This window comes from Rhinoraja longicauda, chromosome 38 (assembly GCF_053455715.1).
Source record: "Rhinoraja longicauda isolate Sanriku21f chromosome 38, sRhiLon1.1, whole genome shotgun sequence".
Lineage (NCBI taxonomy): Eukaryota > Metazoa > Chordata > Chondrichthyes > Rajiformes > Arhynchobatidae > Rhinoraja > Rhinoraja longicauda.
Window position 1 is genome coordinate 7,595,418 of NC_135990.1, and position 23,047 is coordinate 7,618,464.

Here is a 23,047-nt window from a genome sequence, read left to right on the forward strand (position 1 = left end):
AACAAAATATACTCAGCAAAATTCGATTCATACCTTGGAACCCCATTGTAACTGTTCTTATAAAAGTTGTTAAGAAACAAGAACACCCAAACTTTCAGTTTTTATTTATACCAAGTGGGGTGATATGACATGACTGAACAGATTTGAGGTTTCCAATCAGCTTTCCCATGGATTGGAAATGTTGTCGGAGGATTGGTCTTGGAGACATTTACTCTTTGTTCAAATACAATAATTATAGAGGCAATCTTGTGCTTGGGAACAAAGGTATTCCAATACTTTGTAACAACTGGGCAACACAGTGGCGCAGCGGTAGAACTGCTGCCTCACAGCAACCCGGGTTCAATCCTAACTACGGGTGCTGTCTGTACGGAGTTTGTACGTTCTCCCTGTGACCGCATGGGTTTCCTTCGGGTGCTTTGGTTTCCTCCAAGATTCCAAAGAAGTGGAACTTTGTAGGTCAACTGGCTTCCGTAAATTGCCCCTAGTGTGCAGGACATTGAACTAGTGTACGGGGTGATCGATGGTCGGTGTGGGCCGAAGAGCCCGTTTCCCTGTTGCAGATGTAAACTAAACTAAATTGCATGGGTGCAGCCTCTCCTTCTACAAAGTTAGTAAAAATAATAACTATTATTAATAAGCATAGAGCACATGCTAGTCAAAAAATTGTGTTGCCATCTCTGTATATGTAACCTGTCTTCAAGGCTAGCAAACTGAATTTGAAGAATGCTGCTGTCTATAACCAGCACAGACCCAGTCAATTCCTGGCCAGAACATTTGTGAAAGGTTTCAAGACAGAACCTCTATTGTCGAATGGAGGCAGGGATAGGGGTCGGATAATCAAGACAACTTGTTTATTTGGGATGGACACAAAAAGCTGGAGTAACTCAGTGGGACAGGCAGCATCTCCGGAGAGAGGGAATGGGTGACGTCTTGGGTCGAGACCCTTCTTTAGATTTGGGATGTACGTTCATTCCGGCTACTACTGACTATGGACTTGGGGAAACTGGGCCTGTAGCTCTTCCCACCCCAATCTTACCTCAAGAGAAAGTAATTGGATGACCATCGTTCTAAAAATTTACAAGTAAACTTGAGTATTCGGACTGGGGTGAGGGAAGGAAAACAGATGAACTCTTTGTTCAAAATAAGAAGTACATTTGAACTAATGAAAGATCTGGTGTCAATGCTTGGGTTTAATCCCACTCCAAACTCGGTCAATGTCACAGAACCACAGTGAAATCTTTATGTAACTTCCTGTACCATTTATCCCTCTTCTCATCTCACACTGTCTTCATCTTTCATGAGTAGAAATTGGATCCATTGGCAGCCGTTTCCATGAACAAATTGCGAATAAAAGCAATTGTATCAAGGTTAGATTGCACTAGGAATTTTACTTCTGGTGAAATTAGGCTGGCTACGTCTGTGTGTAATTCACTTTAGCATAGCTGATGTTTCCTTGGTTTCAGTTGCGCTGTTGCTAGTATAAATTGAAACCTCTGGGAACTTCTGCATTGGAGTAAATCGCACTGATATGGACAATGAGCCTTCAGTTAAAGGGACTGGTCACATCTTTTGCAAATCTCAGTTTTTAATGCTCAGGATAAGGGATAAAGGCGTTGCTGGTTGTTCCATCACTGCTCATAATTTGCTTCTTTACACAAATCACATGCGATCTCTGCCCTCTTGATCATATTCTACCTGTGGCATGGAGTCAGCACAGGACTCGACTGGGCAGACTAATATGTCAAGGAGGAACTTTTGCCCAGGTTGCCATTTCCCCCCTCTCTCCCACATCTTCCCTCAGTTTCAGAGCAGCCATTTAGTTTCAGTTTAGTTTATTGCCACATCTACTGACGTACAGTGAAAAGCTTTTGTTGCGTGCTATCCAGTCAGCAGAAAGACAATACATGATTGCAATCGAGCCATTTACAGCGTATAGATACATGGTACGGGGATTAACGTTTAGTGCAAGGTAAAGCCAGCAATGTCCAATCATGGATAGTCCGAGGGTCACCAAAGAGGTAGATAGTAGTTCAGCACCAGTCTCTGGTTGTGGTAGGATCATTCAGTTGCATGATAACATCCGGGAAGAAACTGTCCCTGAATCTGGAGGTGTGTGTTTTCACACTTCTATATCTTTTGCCTGATGGGAGAGGGGAGAAGAGGGAGTGGCCAGGTGCACTGTGCCTGCCATGGGGAGAGAAGCCTTAAAGGTCTGATATGTCTCCCAGTAATTAGTGTCGGCATGACGCAGCAGCTGTGAGCTTCTCAAGCAGATCACTCTAGGAACACTTTGTCGAGCTGCTATTTTAGCTCATGGGACAAGTGCACGTTTTGCCACAACACTGTTTCTAATGTGTTTTTGCCAATTAAACAGTTGATTCAAATGGGTATTCCTGCTGCACCACACACATGCTCAGTGCTTCAAAACAAAAATGCAATTTCTAGACGCTATGTTTTATTTCGTAGCAACAGTAGAAACTTTGGTTACAATAAAACTTTAACGTAGATGAAATCCAACTTTGCTTTACAAATGGTGGTGCAATAAAAAGATAATTGGTTAAAACTCATTGTGTGTAATAAATGTTCTTCAGGGAGCCATGTTGCAAGATTTCACCAACTTCAGTGTGATGAATGGCGAAGTTGATTTATAGAACATACAACACAGAAACAGGCCCTTCTATCTGTCGGTGTCGGTGATGAACATGATGACAAATTAAACTCATTCCTTACACATGCTCTATATCCCTTCATTCTCTGCATTTCCATGTACTTATCTAAAAGCCTCTTAAACATCACAATTATATCAGCTTCCACCACCACAACTGGCAGTGAGTTCTACACATGTACCAGTCTCTGTGCAAAAAAACCTGTCCCACACATCTCTTTTAAACATTCCCCCTTTTACCTCAGTGCTACACCCTTGAGTATTTGACATTTCTACCTAGGGAAAAAGTTTACCCTATCTGTGCCTCTCATAATTTAATAAACTTCTATCAGGTCTCCCCTTGGTAGCCACCATTGCTCCAGAGAAAACAATACAAGTTTGTCCAACTTCTCCTTATAGCTAAAACCTTCCACTCCAGCATCCTGGTAAAATGTAGAAAACAAAGAACTGCACATGCTGTTTTACAAAAGAAGATGGAGCCCTGGAGTAGCTCAGCAAGTCAGGCAGCATCTCCAGAGGAACATGGATAGGCAAAGTTTCGGGCCAGAAACCTTCTTCAGACTCCATTCTTCTCCGGTCCCGATCCGAAGGATCGCCTAATCATGTTCTCCTGAGATCTGCCTGACCCACTCAGCTACTTCAGCAGTCTGTGTCTTCTTCAGCATCCTGGTAAACATCTCTCTAAAGCCTCCATATTCATCTTCCCTGTAATGGGGCAACCAAATCACAATCAGTTAGTTGAAAGAAGATGGACATAGGCCTTCAGGACAACTCAATGCCCTTACCAGTGCTGCAGGACGTTCAGCATCCATTAGAGCAGGCACACTGTCTGATAAAATGACTTGCAAGACAACAGAGGCTCTCAATTTTGCCACCTTTTCTTGCCTCTTTCCTTCAGACTGTCTGCATCAGTGTGACAACCTCCATTGAGGCTCAGCCTTGCAGTGGGCCACAAGTACAACATAATCAGACTCAACAGGAATTCAATCCAGCTTTTCACAAAACCCTGCATGCATCATGAACTGGAGTAACGCGGCGTTGATTCCAACAACACAGCTGGTGCTGACAGCATCCTATGCTACTGATACCGATCGGGGAGCAAACACTTTCAGCCGATCTAGAAATTCCATGATCTGGGATTTTGGTGCCATGGACCTAAAAGTCTAAAAATGGATGTAATCTGTAGCAGTGGACTTAAATCCACCGTGGAACCCAATCTTTCCTTCTCGAACATAACCCTATAGAAACTAGACATTGAAAGACCAAACAGAAAGCGACTTTGTTATCAAACAAACAAACTCAAAATATCATGTTATGATAGGGTGGGAGGGGTAGCGAGGGGAAAATAGTTAGCCAAAGACTGCGTTGCTGCCATTGATATCTCACAGGTTTATATATAAATGAATGTTTGAGGAGGTGTGGATTGGCTCTGATGTATATCGCCGTTGAATATCTTATTGAAATTTTATGCCATTACCAAGGTACCCCAGGATCAGTGATAAATGAAGTTTCTGGGGGATGAGAGAAGGGGAGGAGGGGGGGGGGAAGGTCGAGTTTATTTTAAAAGAAGTTTTGAACGGATGATTTTCTGTCACTACCTACAAAAAAAAAATCAAATTAAAAAGCAGTTTGGTTTAACAAATGAAACAATTTGATTTTGAGATTAATAAAACAGATTATCTTTATTATCTTTCTCCAAGGATAAAAGCTTTTTCCTCCACCCAATAGCCAAGTAATTTAATGCAAAATACAATCCTGTAATTTGTGCTTAATAATCCGAAAGGAAATCCAATACTTTTACCAAGAAGGTAGCCTTTCCAGACAGACTTGTCATAATACCTTTTCTAATCTGTCTATTTGTGACCAAGTGCTTCAACGTTCTCTCACTGCCCCACAACTTCAACAACTCATTCCTAACTGCATCTGCGCCCTGTCATAGTTTCTACGCCCTGCCCGTCCCCTGCAATGCCATGGGTAGCTGTCTCAGCTTACTCTTCCGCTGGCTTAAACCAAGTTCAGTCCACCTGAAACCTTCACAGCACTGTTCCATCAATCAGCAAACCTCCCACATATTCCTTTCGCATTCATCGAATAGTTGCTCACAACTACATTTATATGGCAGAATTGTTTAATCAGCTAACATTTGTCAGGCTATGTTTCCGTTCTGGTAACCTGCTGGTGCCTCTCTTCATTACTGATAGCAAGTGTTAGCAATTTTTTTTTTTAAACAAAAGGTGAAGGCAGGGGCAATTACAGGCAAGCCTGACCCTCTCCTCGATTCCTGAACCTTATCTCTCCAAGTCAGTATTGGAGGATTTTAATTAAGAAAGGAGAACCTTTCCTGACTTTTTCCCCTGCCCCAGCACTGGACCGATACAATCTAGTATCACCCTACCTCCTGATTACTCCCTGAATGAAACTAACTGAGAGTGTGCTTATATGTGTTTCTATTATATAGAATATAATGTAAGTGTTGTAGAAGGCTATATTTAAACGTTCCATGGGTTTACTGAAATTCCTGGGGCATATTTTAAAAGTTGACTTAAGATCCTGGGCAATGTGGATGCTGTTGTTATGTTCTTCACAACCAATTTCATTTTAAATATAAGAAGGAAAGTTCCACATACATTTATAGCCAGGATTGTGGACATATGAACAGGAATATAAACCACTGCTAATATGATACTTCAGAACATTGCAGACTGGACTCACTGACTCTGATTTTCTCTCTTCAGATTCTTACGGGTTGGCATCCGTCCATCTGCGAGAGATGATGGTGCGGCTTTGATGTTGTCCTGTTTAGGGAGGTGAATGTTTCATCTGTGGATGCTTCTGCTGCTGCGGCTGACTAGGCCTATCCGTGACAGACCTACCCTGCCACATCTCCCACAGGTGAAGTTGTCTCTGGCCGTTGGACTGGAGAGTGTGTTGCTGTTGACCATTTGGTGGCGTTGGTGCAAAATTATCTTCTCTCTTCAATTTCTTACTAACCTATGGAATATTTCCAATATTTTCTACTTTCACTTTAGACAGCCTGCATGCACGGCATTTGGCCTTTGCATAAACAGTACTTTGTCTTACCCCTGTCTTAATTAAAAAGAAGTGCTGATTGGGGTTACCACTTAAGTAGTCATTCGTCCATGATACGCCCAAACTTGATCTTATTGGAAAGGAAAATAGAAGTGGTCATAAACAGAATATCCTCGATCTTTTGTCAGTGGAGACAAGAAATCTATATATCATACATTAATATTATCTTTGGTCAAATTTAATGACATCTGATTCGAGGTTTGATGTAGGCTTCTTTCTAATAATACTGGGCTTGCACAGATACTGACATGGTTGCTCTTGGTTATTGTTTTGATATTCCTGGTTTTCACTGGTGGAAGGCATCATAATGTGTGCGGACATCCCTAATATCTTTAAAGAATATTCTTGGTTGCATCTTGCGTGGAATTATTTCCTCTATTTGATTCCTTTACTGAGAAAGAAAATTAATTAAAACCACTGAACTAATAACCTCTTATCCCCTCCTCCTCTCCCTTTTCTTCTCTGACAGAGCTTAGTGGGTGAAGGTTGACTTGCTTCCATCTGTGGACTCAGAGACCCGAGTGGAATTTGCAGATTCTGCCACGGGTGAGGAAACTGGCTGCACATCTCTGGGCAAACTCATTGATTTCCCACTCTCAGTAGACTGATGTCCACTGGGGTGGCACGGTTGGGCAGCGGTAGAGTTGCTGCCTTACAGCACTGGGGACCCGGATTCGATCCCGACTACAGATGCTGTCTGTACGGAGTTTGTACGTTCTCCCCGTGACCGCGTGGGTTTTCTCTGATATCTTCCGTTTACTCCCACACTCCAAAGACGTGCAGGTATATAGGTAAATTAGCTTGGTATAAGTGTAAATTGTCCCTAGTGTGCGTAGGATAGTATTAATGTTCGGGAATCGCTGGTCATGCGGACTTGTTGGGCTGAAGGGCTTGTTTCCAGTGCTTAAGGATAGCGGAGTCAGGGGGTATGGGGAGAAGGCAGGAACGGGGTACTGATTGAGAATGATCAGCCATGATCACATTGAATGGCGGTGCTGGCTCGAAGGGCCGGATGGCCTCCTCCTGCACCTATTGTCTATCCGCGCTATATCTCTCAACAAAATAAAATGTGCGGAGTGACAGCACAGGCTGGAGAAAGAGCTACATCACTGCAGCAACGATTTCCTCATCCAGATTCCTTTCAACTTTGGCTCATGATGCCAATGAATTTATTCTTGGAAGAAAAGCTGACATTGTCAATAGCTGCAGGTTTATTATTGTCACGTGTATCGAGGTGCAATAAAAAGCTATTATGTATAATACTATACATAATTAATATCAAGCCAAATTCATGTACAATGGATAGAGCAGAGGTAAAGAAACAGAGTGCAGAATATAATTCTCAACATTGTGCCACACCAGTTCCAGAAACAAAGTCCAATGTCTGCAATGGTGTAGAGGTGAATCGGATGGTACGCTAGCTAATGGAAGGACTGTTCAAAAGTATGATAACAGAGAAGAAGCTGTTCCTGAGTCTGGGGGTGAACACTTTCAAGCTTCTGCTCAAGGGACATAGAGAGAATGAGGAATGACCGGGGTTGGACAAGTCTTTGATTATGTAGAAACAAGGAATTGCAGATGCTGGTGTACCAAGGATGATGTCGTATGTTGAAAGGCTGGAGCTATTAGGCTTGTATACACTGGAATTTAGAAGGATGAGGGGGGATCTTATTGAAACATACAAGATAATTAGGGGATTGGACACATTAGAGGCAGGAAACATGTTCCCAATGTTGGGGGAGTCCAGAACAAGGGGCCACAGTTTAAGAATAAGGGGTAGGCCATTTAGAACAGAGATGAGGAAGAACTTTTTCAGTCAGAGAGTGGTGAAGGTGTGGAATTCTCTGCCTCAGAAGGCAGTGGAGGCCAGTTCGTTGGATGCTTTCAAGAGAGAGCTGGATAGAGCTCTTAAGGATAGCGGAGTGAGGGGGTATGGGGAGAAGGCAGGAACGGGGTACTGATTGAGAGTGATCAGCCATGATCGCATTGAATGGCGGTGCTGGCTCGAAGGGCTGAATGGCCTACTCCTGCACCTATTGTCTATTGTCTATTGAAAGACATGAAATGCCGGAGGAGCAGGTGAGGCAGCAACCATGGAGAACATGGATAGGTGACATTTCGGGTTGGAACCCTTTGTCACACTGATTAATGTGAGCAAGTTGGGCCGAAGGGCCTGTTTCCACGCTGTATGACTCCAAGTCTTTGATTATGTTGGCTGCTTTTCCGAGGCAGCCTGAAGTAATGCACAGTTAAATGGCAACCCCCACCTGGATTTCTCTACAACAGCGACATTTCAGTGGAAATTCAAAGTGTTTTATCTCTCCATCTCAAGGAGGACTTGAAAAATTCAAATGCCTGATACCAAACCATGGTGTCAATTGTGCAAAACCCAATGATGTAAATCAATACCTACAAAGAGGTCTGCCATGATGTCTGAATGGGACTGAATTTGTCACTTCATGTATTTTTTCAAGTCTTGGATATTTCAGTTATTTCCTCGCTTCAGGCCACTCGAGTCTGCTTCAGTCATTTCTCACCTTGCTATAGAATCAGTTGCTTACACTACATGAACTTTGGCCTCAGCCTTCCTGAATGCCCTTGGCTATGGCTGCCATGCATCACGTCAAACCACCAGCACAGGAGACACTAAACACTCTTGAGCAGAGACCACAATGGAGAAGGAATCCATCCCCATCCCTTTGTCCAGAATTTCCTCTCAGCCCATCAAAAAATTCACGTCTCAGATAGAAAAAGACAAATGAATTATTCACAAAATGCTGGAGTAACTCAGCAGGTCAGGCAGCATCTCGGGAGAGAAGGAATGGGTGACGTTTCGGGTCGAGACCCTTCTTCAGACTGATGTCAGGGGGGCGGGACAAAGGAAGGATATAGGTGGAGACAGGAAGATAGAGGGAGATCTGGGAAGGAGTAGGGGAAGGGAGGGACAGAGGAGCTATCTGAAGTTGGAGAAGTCGACGTTCATACCACCGGGCTGCAAACTGCCCAGGCGAAATATGAGGCCCTGAAGAAGGGTCTCGACCCGAAACGTCACCCATTCCTTCTCTCCCGAGATGCTGCCTGACCTGCTGAGTTACTCCAGCATTTTGTGAATAAATCGATTTGTACCAGCATCTGCAGTTATTTTCTTATATCTCTTAAAAGACAAATGAAGGTGGTTTCTTTTTTTTCTTTCAAAAGAAAGGAATCCCATTTGTAAATGCATGATTGTGAAATTCGGAATTGAACAAAATAGCTTTATTACACACTCGATCAAAATTATGCATTAAAGTTGGTCTGTATTTCAGGTGCTCCACAGATTGTGGTGATATAGTTAAGATCAATAACTATCAATAATATTAAAACAATATCTTTATAAAATATTCAACATTTTAGAGAACAATGATCGGGGTGGTCCCAGTGGGTGGAAGGGACTGTTTCCATGCTGTTTCTCTGAACTTAGTGGCACAACAGTAGACCTGCTGCCTCACAGTGCCAGAGACCCGAGTTCGATCTTGACTACGGGTGCTGTCTGAGCGGAGTTTATACATTCTCCTCGTAACATCGTGAGTTTTCTCCGGGTACTCCGGTTTCTTCCCACATTCTAATGACGTGCAGGTTTGTGAGTTAATTGGCTTCTGTAAATGACCCCTAGTGTGTAGGATGTGAAAGTGGAATAATAAGGAACTAGTGTGCTTAATAAAGAACTAGTGTGAATAATAAGGAATTAGTGTGCTAGGGTGATCAATGGTTGGCGTGGACTCTGGGCTGAAGGGAATGCAGTATCGCTGAACTAAATTAAACTAAACTAAAACTGAAGCAGGATGTAACTGCAAAATGTACAATCAATCGGGTTCATTTTTTAAAATATAGGCCAGTTTCTTCCCTTTCATTCTCAACTGGGGCAAAGGGAGGAATTGGATTAAGTGAATCAAGCTTTCAGAAAGGAAGTGCTAGTGTGAAACAGCAAATGGTCATCTTCCTTTGCTGCAAAATTCTATTATTCTAATCCCTACTTTTCAATATTGAGAATGCAATACAGTTCAGTCAGCACTGATACACAAGGGCAAGCAAGGTCCTTTATGGGGCCAAGTGGCTTTGAGATAATGGATGAAAATTACAGTGACTCTCTTTGGCAGTCTGAGTAATCCAACTTCTGAGGAAAGCAGTTCCACAGTATCATGGGCCATTTCTAATGATTGGTCAAATATCTTAGCTTACCAACAGAGCCAAAAGAGGTGGACCAGTTCTCCTGATATTTAGTTCCATAGGCAATCACTGTTGGCTGATATTGCTTGGTGAAGCAGCAAAACGTTTACCAATTGTTTGCATTAAGGATCAGTTTGTTAAACTGCACCATGCATTTGAGGGTTTGGCTTAAGCTGCCCAGACTTGGATGAATGGGGTCTACCTCTGTGAAAAGTGACAATAGATTCCACATCACATGCAGAAAAACAAAAGATTGGAAAAACTGAAAAAAAAGTGATACAAAGAGAATTGTACTTTATCCAGTAAGTGGTTAGGGTTTGGAATCCATTGTTGCCAGCAGCAGAAGTGAAGGCAGATTCAATAATAATGTTCAAAAGCGAGTTAGGTAAGAATTTGAAATGAAAGACTTTGCAGGGTGACTAGCTGGACTGCTTTTACTCAGGCAAGCTCTGGGTTAAGGCTGGTCGGCTAATGGAAATTAGCTTTTACAGAACTCACAAATTATTACCCAAAAAGCAGAGGGAATGGGAGTACAGTGTTGATGAACAGGGCTAATCAGACGACTCTATATGACATTTAAATGGATACATAGATAGGAAAGGTTTAGAGGGAGGCAAATGGGAGCAGCTTTAACTTGTACATGTTCGACAAGTTGGGCCACAGGGCCTGTTTCCTTGCTGTCTGGCTCTATGTACGCTGTGTACCAAATATTCACTCGTCATTCCAGTCATTGCACTCACCTGATAAGATCCTGTATCCTGCTGTGGTAGAGTTCACTATGCGAAAGATTATTTTTTACTTCTTGCCCCGATTTCTTTGGTGCCCCTAGGTGGCTGTTGGTCTGATTATTGGCCAAGCAACCAAGCACTGTAGCACAGGTCTGCAGCAGTCCTGTGGTCAGCCCTTCAAACACCTGCTTGTTCACACTTCTACCAAAGATGGCATCATCATCAGTAGGGACAAAAAGCTGTAAATTTAAAAAAAATGAATTAAGCCTATTAACCACCAAGCCATCTTCAAATTATTTAAAATCATATCATATCATATCATATATATACAGCGCAGAAACAGGCCTTTTCGGCCCACCAAGTCCGCGCCGCCCAGCGATCCCCGCACATTAACACTATCCTACACCCACTAGCGACAATTTTTACATTTACCCAGTCAATTAACCTACATACCTGTACGTCTTTGGAGTGTGGGAGGAAACCGAAGATCTCGGAGAAAACCCATGCAGTTCACGGGGAGAACGTACAAACTCCTTACAGTGCAGCACCCGTAGTCAGGATCGAACCTGAGTCTCCGGCGCTGCATTCGCTGTAAAGCAGCAACTCTACCGCTGCGCTACTGTGCCGCCGAAACTCTTTGTGAAACTCTGTGAAACTTTGTGAAACTATGTGAAACTCTTTCACACTTCAGTGGATTTTTGATACCATTTGAGAGTGGAAACACTTTCATTTAGCAATTGAGTTCTTCATAAACTCATAAGTGATAGCAGCAGCCATTTGCCCCATCAAGGCTATTCCGCCATTCAATCATGGCTGATCTATCTTTCTCTCTTAACCCCATTCTCCTGCCTTCTCCCCACCTTTCTGTTCTGTGGCACCTTTGGGCTTAATTGTCGAGTGCAAATGCAAACTACAAATACACTGGAATATAGAAGGATGAGAGGGGATCTTATCGAAACATATAAGATTATTAGAGGCAGGAAACATGTTCCCAATGTTGGGGGAGTCCAGAACCAGGGCCCACAGTTTAAAAATAAGGGGTAGGCCATTTAGAACGGAGATGAGGAAAAACATTTTCAGTCAGAGAGTTGTAAATCTGTGGAATTCTCTGCCTCAGAAGGCAGTGGAGGCCAATTCTCTGAATGCATTCAAGAGAGAGCTAGATAGAGCTCTTAAGGATGGCGGAGTCAGGGGGTATGGGGAGAAGGCAGGAACGGGGTACTGATTGAGAATGATCAGCCATGATCACATTGAATGGTGGTGCTGGCTCGAAGGGCCGAATGGCCTACTCCTGCACCTATTGTCTATTGTCTACATCAGAAATGTTCCTTGCTTTCAGTAATATTGCCACAGTTCCATAGATTGGCACTGGTTTATTATTGTCACGAGTAGCAAGATACTGTGAGGAACTTTGCTTACATGCTTTTCAGGCAAATCATACCATGCAAAAGTACATCAAGGTAGGTTAAAACCGAAAAAATTAAACAGAATGCAGAATATAGTGTTGTAGCTACAGAGAAAGTGCAGATAGTAAAATGGGGAAAAGCACCAATGATGTAGATTGGAAGATGGGGGGGAAGGCAGGCACAGGTTACTGATTGTGAATGATCAGCCATGATCACAATGAATGGCGGTGCTGGCTCGAACGAGCCAAATGTCCTCCTCCCGCACCTATTTTCTATGCTTCTATGTATTAAGAATTCATCTTTGGCATACAAGAGATATGTTCAAGAGCCTGTCACTTGTCACTTAGACAACAGAAAAATAAACACAGCTTTAGAGTACACAAAGCTACATTATGTAAAGGTGATTCTGTTTGCCTTGGACACTGATGTACCCTCTGCTCTGTTCCATTTAAGTTTTGAAACAGGTTCCTTTGCATTTGCAGGAGGATTTGTGTGCTAGCTTGGGAAAATGTATAATAGTAAGGTGGATTCTGTAAATTACACAGAGGAGGAGGGAGGGGGGGAAGGGGGGGGAGGGAGGGGAGAGGAGAGAGGGGGAGAGGAGAGAGGGGGAGAGGAGAGAGGGGGAGAGGGAGGGGGAGAGGGAGAGGGAGAGGAAGAGAGACTTGTTCGCTATTGATTGCAATACCCCTTTTTTTTAAAAAAAAGCACTTCAAATTCGATGTTAAAATGTCAACGATTATTTTCCCACTATCTCACAGAAGGGGTTAAACACTGAAATCTTTAATAAATTGTCCGAAGCAGCAAGGCTAACTTTAGAACTCATAGCATAATCCATTCCTATTCTGGTTCGCCCCTAGGTAGTAAGAATAAAGCCCAAATGCCAAGGCGAGCTGTGCTCTGGAAACACCACATACAGTGTCAGTTTGATTTTGTGGTGGTACCCTCACCTCTGTGTCAGAGGTCGTAGGTTCAAGCCCTGCTCCAGAGCCTTGAGTGCACAATCCAATCTGATAATTCAGTGAAGTATTGAGGAAGTGTTGCATTGTCAGGACTGCTATCTTTTAGTGGGGACATTAATCAAGGTTCGGCCTGCTTGGTTCCTCTGAATGTGTATATCAGGGCACTTTTTGACAAGGTATCGGGAATTTGCTCTTCCGTTTTTTGAGTCCACACTATAAATCCGGATTCATTAATCTCTTTCATTCATTGGTGACTGTGGGGGCTTGCTCTGCATAAACATGCTGTCTTGTCTTCCTGTAAATAATAAGTTTAAAAATGGATGCGAAACACTTTGTGACCTCTTAAGAATTTGAAAGGTTCTGTATAAATGTAGACACAGTTAATTTTTTCACAAATTTGTTCTTCCATATGCATCAGCTAAAGAACCTGCTTCACAACGTAAATGGGGCAGCATGTAGGGACATACCAGTGGCCATGGTCAGAATCATTTCTCATTACTTTACATTACTGAAAATGTGGGTGAGTATTAGCCCATGAAAAAACGTCTTTTATATCACTTTGGTGGTAAATGCTGATTTCAAATTCCTCATTCATAAAACCTCTGCCATGACCTTGTTCTTCCTTATCTACAGACTGCCATTTCTGACCATCTACTAACCACAAGTTTTCATACTCCCTCATCGGCAGTGATGCTTTAGCTCGACTCAGAGTTTTAGAAGATAGACACAAAAAGTAGGAGTAACTCAGCGGGTCAAACAGCAGGGCATGCAGCATCTCTGGAGAGAAGGAATGGGTGATGTTTCGGGTCGAGACTCTTCTTCAGACTGGCACAGAATTGTTAATTCCATTAATTTGTGTAAATTGCAGCAATTTGGGTGGTGAAAATATTCTGAACTGCATATTGTCTGGTGTACTGCCCACCCTAACTACAAGATTGCTAACTTGAGACCAATGGAATTAAACTTGGTAAGGCTAACATTTCTTTCTTAACTGATCCCAAAAATCCTATTGAGGCTAAATCACCAGTTTTTTAAAAACTTAATCCATCACTGTCGGAAGTTCAATTGTGTGTTTTGTTCCAGCTTGTTTTGTTTCAATGACTTTGCAGCACAATCCACTTTTGGATAAATCTGCAAGTGATGCCATATAAATGCAAATCTTGTTTTTAAATCTCATTATTTACCTGCTATCTAGTTCCAATTTTTCATTCTCCCATCTAAAGATATTTTCTGTTTTAATCCTCCATTTATTCTCCTCTTGCTCTTTGCCAATGCACTCGTGAAGTGCCTTGGAATTTTTACTGTGTTAATGCAGGGTGTTCAGGCCTTGACCCTAACTGGGTGAAGTCCAACGATCTGCTTAAGATGCATTCAAAATGAGTTCCTTTTATGTTTGGATTTCATTGATTAGTAAGAAAGCCGAAGCATCTGTAATGGTGGTTGTTTGATTTTGTTAAATGGATTCTCGACTACAAATGAGGATCTCGTTTTGAAAACATGCAAAAGCACATGTTTCAGCCATCTTCAGTGTGTTGTGATCACGGACAAGTGTTTGAGCTATTCTCTTTTTTACCAAAACTGGAGTTGAGAGCAATGTTTGAAATCTGCACTATATCTAATTAAGCAGGAAAGCTAGGTCCTCTATCAATACTGCATAGCTTCATAGAGGAGTATCTGGTTCCCATGTTCCAGGTTAATATTTCTTTTAAACTATGGGGTAAGCCTCTCTACCATTAAAACATTACTAGAGGTCCTTTCTAAGCCCCTCCGATTGTGTGATAAACATAGTAAAAAAAACTGTCCCGTGTTACCTCGGGTCTTTCAAATTAGTGGCTCATTGGATTCACAATCATGAATCAGATCAAATTACAAATGTAAACGTTTTAACAATCTGTTACCATGGCAATATAACCAAAAGATAGCACAATGTACATTAAGGCTGACAAGCAGTTTCACCGTGCTTGGCTTGGCTTGCAAGACTTCACACTTAAGATGGCTGATTCTTTCTCCCAAACACCTTCACATAATTTCTCCTCATTCCTCTTTTATGACCATAAGGTCGAAACTTGTCTCTTTCCAACACAATGAGAAGCATCTGTTCCAAAAGCATATAGATCCTTTATGTTTGAGATGATAAGCCAGTTGCAAGGCCTCCTTTAACATTTTATGATCTGTGCTTCATCTTAATGATCTCACTCTTGAGCTGAAAGGGGCTGGGGAATAAAAGGTAGCTTAAAAGGCCCACATTAGAGAGGAGGATATGTACTTGAAATTTTAAGTACTTATCCCTTATATACATAAAAGTACAAGTCAAAAGGAGATATATTACGAAAAAATGCCAGGATTCTAAACTATGCAGAACAAACTCATCAGTGACTTGAAGATGCACTAAGTGAAGAACTTGCTAACCAGTGAACCCTAAACAAAAACATGATTTTTCACACCTCTATTGGTAACTCATCTACTGATTGCTTTTGCTGAGACATTATGTGGGATCTATAACCTGCTTTGCAGTGATGCTTCTCTTTAGAAGTTCACTGCAGTATTGGTAGTTTTAAATGGCAATAATAATAGAGTACACAACATTCCTTTCGAAGAGCAGAATGTTGTGCATTTTTTCCATTTTGTCATCAGTTACCTATTTAAATAAACCCCAAAGATAATAGATATATCATGCGCTCCAAATCGCTGCCCATGTATTTAACATTGCACTGTTCCCACTATCAGAGCGGCTCAGTACAATCCTTGTTATCTCCAAAACTAGTATAGTTGCCATTTTATTCCTTCGTCTGTGGACCATAAACTTGAACAGAACCAGTAGAATAATTCTGCTCTGATGGTGCACGTTTGGGAAAAGCAGCCCAAGTTTTATTCTAAGCATTCATTACATGGATAAGACAGGTCTGTAAGGACATGGGCCAAGCACAGACAGGTGGGACGAGTGTAGCTGGGTGTAGCTGGGACATGTTGGCAGGTATGGGTAAGTTGGGCTGAAGGGCCTGCCTCCCACACTGTATCACTCTACATCTCTAAATGAGAAACACTCCTGGAACAAGCTCAACCTGATCTCCCGGTGGCTCAGCATTTCAACACCCCCTCCCATTTCCAATCTGACCTTTCTGTCCTGGGCCTCCTCCATTGTCATAGTGAGACCCAGCGCAAATTGGAGGAGCAGCACCTCATATTTTGCTTGGGCAGTTTACACCCCAGCGGTATGAACATTGACTTCTCCAACTTCAGATAATTCCTCTGTCCCTCTCTTTCCTCTCCCCCTTCCCAGTTCTCCCACTAGTCTTCCTGTCTCTTACTACATCCTATCTTTGTCCTGCCCCCTCCCCTGACATCAGTCTGAAGAAGGGTCTCGACACGAAACGTCACCCATTCCTTCTCTACAGAGATGCTGCCTGACCCGCTGAGTTACTCCGGCATTTTGTGTCTATCTTCGATTTAAACCAGGATCTGCAGTTTTCTTTCGTATGACAACCATTGATTCATTTCCTTTTTGATTAACTGGCCCTGCAGATATATTCTTGCAATGCTTTCACTACCAAATTCAAACTGCTTGTAGATAGTTGTGTTTATATGGCTAATTTTCATGCAGTTCTTGTTGTAGCTGCTATCACCCTTCACTAACCCTGATCTTCTGTTATTTTGTTAGAGCAGAAGTATAGAGCAACTTCTTTCACACTTTCACTTTGCCAAATAAACATCGTTAGTCACAATTCTCAAATGATTTACACCAGTCATGGTTCCATGATGAGTGGCCAACACTTTAGTAGTCTATCATATTTTTAACCGAAACCTCTCATTTTGCATTCTTTATCCCTCTTCATCTAAAGCACACTATAAGCAAATACACCAATTTTCCGAAGATAGACACAAAATATTGGAGTAACTCAGCGGGACAGGCAGCATCTCTGGAGAGAAGGAATGGGTGACATTTCGGGTCGAGACCCTTCTTCAGTCTGAGTTCAGAGTTCAGAGTCTGAAGAAAGGTCTTGGCCCGAAACGTCACCCATTCCTTCTCTCCAGAGATGCTGCCTGCCCCGCTGAGTTACTCCAGCATTTTGTGTCTATCTTCGGTTTAAACCAGCATCTGCAGTTTCTTCCTATACAATATTTTTCCGATTTGCAATTTCGACTGGGGTTCTATTTTCATCTGGTTTTGTTTCCATAGTTTGCTTGGGATGCATTTCTATATCATGTGTTTATATATAAATACAAGTTGCTAATATTGTGCTATGCTAACTACTGGGCTGGATCCTCTGCATAAATTGAAATACATTCAATTTAGTAATATCATAATTATATATGTCGAAATTTTCGTACATCTATTTTCATGTGCCTATGTACAAGAAAAGGTCCAACTCCAAAGAATAGTTTTAAATATGATTACATTCTGCATGCTAGCATTTAGCAGCTAGCTATTCAGAGCTCACTGGCAAATTTATCAAAGAGACAGGAAAAAGGAAAATAAATTAAGCTGTGTAAGAAGAATATTTTTTTTTTTTTAGATTTTAGAAATAGAAATAGATTTTTTTAGAAATAGATTGCTCTCCATTTCCTAGAGGTATCAGTAGGTATTCATAACTGTTTTGTTTCAAGAACAGGGTGCTACAAGAATTAATAGCCAGGTAACACAGTCAGCTGGGATCCAAATCGCTTTCATTTTCAAGGAGTTGCAAAATTAAATGCTTTCAAAAGATGTTAAATGAAATTGCTTCAGTTGCTCTACAGAATGGAAAAAAAGGATTTTATCTTGCTTCAAACATACAAGATGGAAATAATTATCTCATGGACTTTTGGGCATATTGTGTCTTGGTCTAATCTTTCAATCATATTTTCCTTATTGGTTCCTGAGAAATTTAAGTCAAGTTAAAATAAAAACTGCATCACAAACTTCTTAACTCAATATACGCAGGAAGAAAGCAGATCCATTAACACAGCACATTAAAATATATTTTCCTATTCAAAACAGTCACGATAGTTCAAAGTAATTAATATTGTCCAAATATAGGTAAGAATAAGATAAAGGCAGCACCATTCCTGAAATCTTAATTTTTTAATCAGCTAAAGGAAAATCACATTGAGAGGAAAATATTATCCAAAATATTTTCTATTCAACATTTAACATTTTCAGCATTAAGGGGTTTCAACTTCCGCTGTTTAGTGGATATGATTACGTTTGTGTGCAACAAATGTCCTGCTGAGTTACTCCAGCATATTGTGTCTATCTTTGGTGTAAACCAGCATCTGCAGTTCGTTCCTACACATGTCACCAGGATGATTTCAATGTCAGCCCTGTGGCCAGACATGGTTGTTGTTTATTTATAATCACTGCCTACCTCAAAATGTAATTGGGTAAAATACAGTTGTAATTGTTCTTCTGCAAACTAGGGTCTGTTGATGCTGGAGGTTCATTGGTCAGCAACAGAATTCAAGTCTGAAGAAGGGTCTCGACCCGAAACATCGCCTATTCCCTTTCTCCAGAGATGGTGTCTGACCTACTGAGTTACTCCAGATTTTTGTGTCTATCTTTGAATTCACGGCTGTTTGCTCAGTGCTCCTAGTGTTTGCTCAGCAATAAATTATGCAGTACAGAAAGTGATTTAAATAACATCTAAAATACAGATTCCCTTGGGATCACTCCACATGCATTCAAAAAGGTTGTACTAAAGGAGAAGCGACATTTTATATATTCTGGAAATAAAAATGCTTTTATAACTTTAAAATCATAACACCACAATACAATCTAAATAATTTTGATTCTAATATCTCATAACCATTTCAAAGACAAGCAGGTTTGTAGGCTAATCGGCTTCTGTAAATTGTCCCTGGTGTGTAGGATAGTGCCAGTGTATGGGGGTGATAGCTGGTCAGCATGGACTTGGTGTGCCAAAGGGCCCGTTTCCATGCTGTATCTCTAAAATCTAAAATTTGAATATCTTCCTAAAAAGCAAAGCTGCAAAATACCTATCATGTGCCAGTCATCATAGGGAAAATATTGATTTATCTTGCTCAGGGAGACAAGTAAAAAAAATGAACACAACAAAGAAGGCAGCACAATGGCGCAGCGGTAGAGTTGCTGCCTTACAGCGAATGCAGCGCCTGAGACTCAGGTTCGATCCTGACTACGGGCGCTGTCTGTACGGAGTTTGTACGTTCTCCCCGTGACCTGCGTGGGTTTTCTCCGAGATCTTAGGTTTCCTCCCGCACTCCAAAGACGTACAGGTTTGTAGGTTAATTGACTGGGTAAATGTAAAAATTGTCCCGAGTGTGTGTAGGATAGTGTTAATGTGCGGGGATCGCTGGGCGGCGCGGACTCGGTGGGCCGAAGGGCCTGTTTCCACGCTGAATCTCTAAATCTAAAAAATCTAAATCTAAAAAGAGTAAGCTACTAATACACTGAACCCTGCCTCGCTATTCAATGTATTCATTGCTGATCTACTCAATTCCTCCTCCCTGTCAGACTCCCACAGGCCTCAGTTCTCTGATCTTTCAGAAATTTAGCTACCTCCCCTTTAAATCTTTCAAATGATCTGGCCTCCACACATCTCTGGAGCCGAGAATTCCAGAGAATCACCACCCTCCACAAGTGAGCAGTTTTAAATGACTAGCTCCTTGTCTTGAAACTATGTCGCTTCGATCTAGACTCTGCCATCAATGAAGGCGGATGCAATTTATTACTTAAAAAATAGCAAATTAAATTATTTTAGTCTCTCTTTCATCTGTTTTAACAATTCTGTTATTCTTACACATTTCTACTACTGTACAACCACTCTATCATCTCTTCTTTAGGAACTTAAATATCTGAGGAAGATCACCCCACGTTCCTCTGAACTCCACAGACACAACCCATTTAGCCTCCCTTAATCGGACAATTCTCTCATCCCAGGGATTAGCCTGATCTCCTTTGGACTGCCTCCAATACTATGATATAGTTTCTTAGATAAAGGGACCAAATCTGTGTATGGTACTCCACGTGTGGCCTCACCAACATCCTGTACAAAGATAACAAGTTGGAGGACAAGTCAGTGGATATTTTTAAGGCAGAGATAGACAAATTCTTGATTAGAATGGGTGTCAAGGGTTATGGGGATAAGGCAGGAAAATGGGATTAGGCGCCAGAGATCAGCCATGGTTGAATGGTGAAGTGGACACGATGGGCTAAATAGAGTCATAGAGTGATACAGTGCAGAAACAGGCCCTTCGACCCAACTTGCCCACAATGTCCCAGCTACACTAGTCCACTTGCCCGTGCTTGGTCCATATCCCTCCAAACCTGTCCTATCCATGTACTTGTCTAACTGTTTCTTAAACGATGGGATAGTCACAACCTCACTACCTCCTCTGGCAGCTTGTTCCAAACTCCTGTCATCCTTTGTGTGAAAAAGTTACCCCTCAGATTCCTATTAAATCTTTTCCTCTTCACCATGAACCTATGTCCTCTGGTCCTCGATTCCCCTACTCTGGGCAAGAGAATCTGTGGATCTGCCCGATCTATTCTTCTCATGATTTCGTACACTTTGATAAGATCCCCCCTCATCCTCCTGTGCTCCATGGAACAGAGACCCAGCCTACTCAACCTCTCCCTATAGCTCACACCCTCTAGTCCTGGCAACATCCTCGTCAATCTTTTCTAAACCCTTTCAAGTTTGACAATATCTTTCCTATAACATGGCGCCCAGAACTGAACATAATATTCTAAATGCGATCTCACCAATGTCTTATACAACTTCAACATGTGGAATGGCCTAATTCTACTCCTATAACTTGTGAACAGGACTTCTCTATTTGTAAATTCCCAATTCCTTTGCAACAAAGGGCAATATGCCATTTTCCTTATTTATTACAATAGTCTCCACCTGCCTGCTAACTTTTTGTGATTCATGCACAATAACATCTCTATCGCTCTGCATTACACTCAACTGCCATCTTTCCAATCCACCTCCAGATTCTCTTTGTACAATGGGCTCCAGGGATTTAAGGTTCTCAAAATGTAACATTAAAGATTTATATTAGCTTAATGCATTAAATAAATTGTGCAGGATATGCAGACAGTGGGAAAGAATTATTTGGTTGAAACTGGTAAATATCCTTAAGAGGCACATCTGATTAGCCAAGATATATAACCACACTAAAACATAAAAAGGCTTATCAATGCAAAGTGAAAATTCATTGGGTTGAAATGCCAAAAACTACAGGTATACGGAGATTAAAAAATAAAGTACTCAGGAGGTCAGACAGCCTCCGAAATAAACAGAGTTAACATTTCCGGTTAATAACCCCTACCATCGTGCTCACTGTTTCAGCTCTGAAGAACTTCCAGCATTTTTTGTTTTAATTTCCTATTCCTAGTACCTGCAGTTTTACTTTTTGTTGGTAAAGTGTGGGTGATTTAATAGGAAAAAGAAAGAGCAAACTATCCTAGTTGACAGCTCATACTTCTATCGTAAAAGATAAATTGAAATGTGGGCCCTTTTCTTAAGCTTCCCATTTGTTTGAGATTAACAGTTGACAAGTGTAAAGGAGACAAAAATAATTTTTGTCTCCCATTTGAAAATTAATAAATTGCACCTGCCTTTCGCACACCGAAGACGCAATTCTGCACAGTGGGACCTTGAAACAATGGTAAAGGACCAGCAAAAATTATACAAGTGGGGGAGAAATGACAAAGGAGGCAATGAAAGGCGAGGACAAATTCCCAGCATCAGATAGTCTCTGCCAAAAGGGGTTAAAATAGGTATAAACAAAATGTAGATGTATCAGTCATGATATTCCAAAATTCCCCATATGATGTTTTTTACCTAAATGTTATTCCATTATGTAAAGCGGCATAGAGAAATTCTATAAGGTTATAAAGATGCCAGATTAGAATCAGCTATGGGGAAGTTTCTATTATCTGTCAGATAATGAACACTTGAACAGGTGCATTTTGACCTATGAATAAGCAAAGGGATATAAAGGACCCTTTAAATAAATCATGAGCAGCAAGGATGTAGGTACAAGGAGGAATATTTACTTCAATATCGACATTTAAAGTGAGGAATTGCAGTTTTAGTTAGGCACAGCCAAACTCCATTTGTATTTGAACCCTGGTAAATATCTGAACAATTCACAAATAAAAGATGTGCAAAAGATATAATTCTGAGGGCAGGAAATTTAAAAATGGCTTTATTTGACTGAATTTAGAAGAATGAACAGAGATCTAATTGTGTGGCTAGGTTATGGTAGTGGTGGGAAAGGGGGAAGTGGGTCAGATGAAGACTTGCATTGAGGTATAATTTGTTAACTTGAAACAGTAGAAACTGAGAACAAAAAGACACAAAGTGCTGAAGTAACTCAGTGGTATTTATTCACAAAATGCTGGAGTAACTCAGCAGGTCAGGCAGCATCTCGGGAGAGAAGGAATGGGTGACGTTTCGGGTCGAGACCCTTCTTCAGACTGAAGAAGTCCTATTAGAAGTTCAGAAGGATCTGCTCATCCAGTCTGCAGAAAGTTGATAAGCTGAATAGTTCATAGTTCTTGAAAGTGAGATCACGGGTACATAGGGTGGTCATGAAGGCTTTCGAGACACGTTGGCCTTCTTCAGTCAAAGCATTGAGTATAAAAGTTGGGAGGTTTCGTACAGTTGTACAAGACATTGGTGAGGCCACATTTGGTGTATTGTGTACAATTTTGGTCACCTGTTCTAGCAAAGATGTTGTTAAGCAGGAAAGGGTGCAAGGAAGATTTACTAGGATGTTGCCTGAACTCAAGGGCCTAAGCTCTAGGGAGAGGTTGAGCAGGCTAGGGCTTTATTCCATGGAACACTTTAAAAAAAAATGTAATTGTATCTGCCACCAATACCTCTTCTGCAGCTCGTTCATAACATACACAACCATCTATGTGGAAATACCTACTCCTCAGAATTGGAAACAGACCAATGTATGAAAAAATGAACAGGATGGACTATTAAAGTAGGGTAGAGGAAGCTCAGGTAGACACAA

The 23,047-nt window shown here is 41.5% G+C and overlaps 1 protein-coding gene across 2 annotated transcripts in view; it reads right to left on the reverse strand.

The window, feature by feature from the left end:
• scaper (S-phase cyclin A-associated protein in the ER) overlaps positions 1-23,047 on the reverse strand; it is a 276,817-nt gene that overhangs the window by 41,693 nt on the left and 212,077 nt on the right. For both annotated transcript variants that reach the window (XM_078430095.1, XM_078430096.1), the window contains one exon: positions 10,702-10,928. In XM_078430095.1, the coding sequence (XP_078286221.1) occupies positions 10,702-10,928 (227 nt within the window). The remainder of the gene's footprint in view (positions 1-10,701; positions 10,929-23,047) is intronic.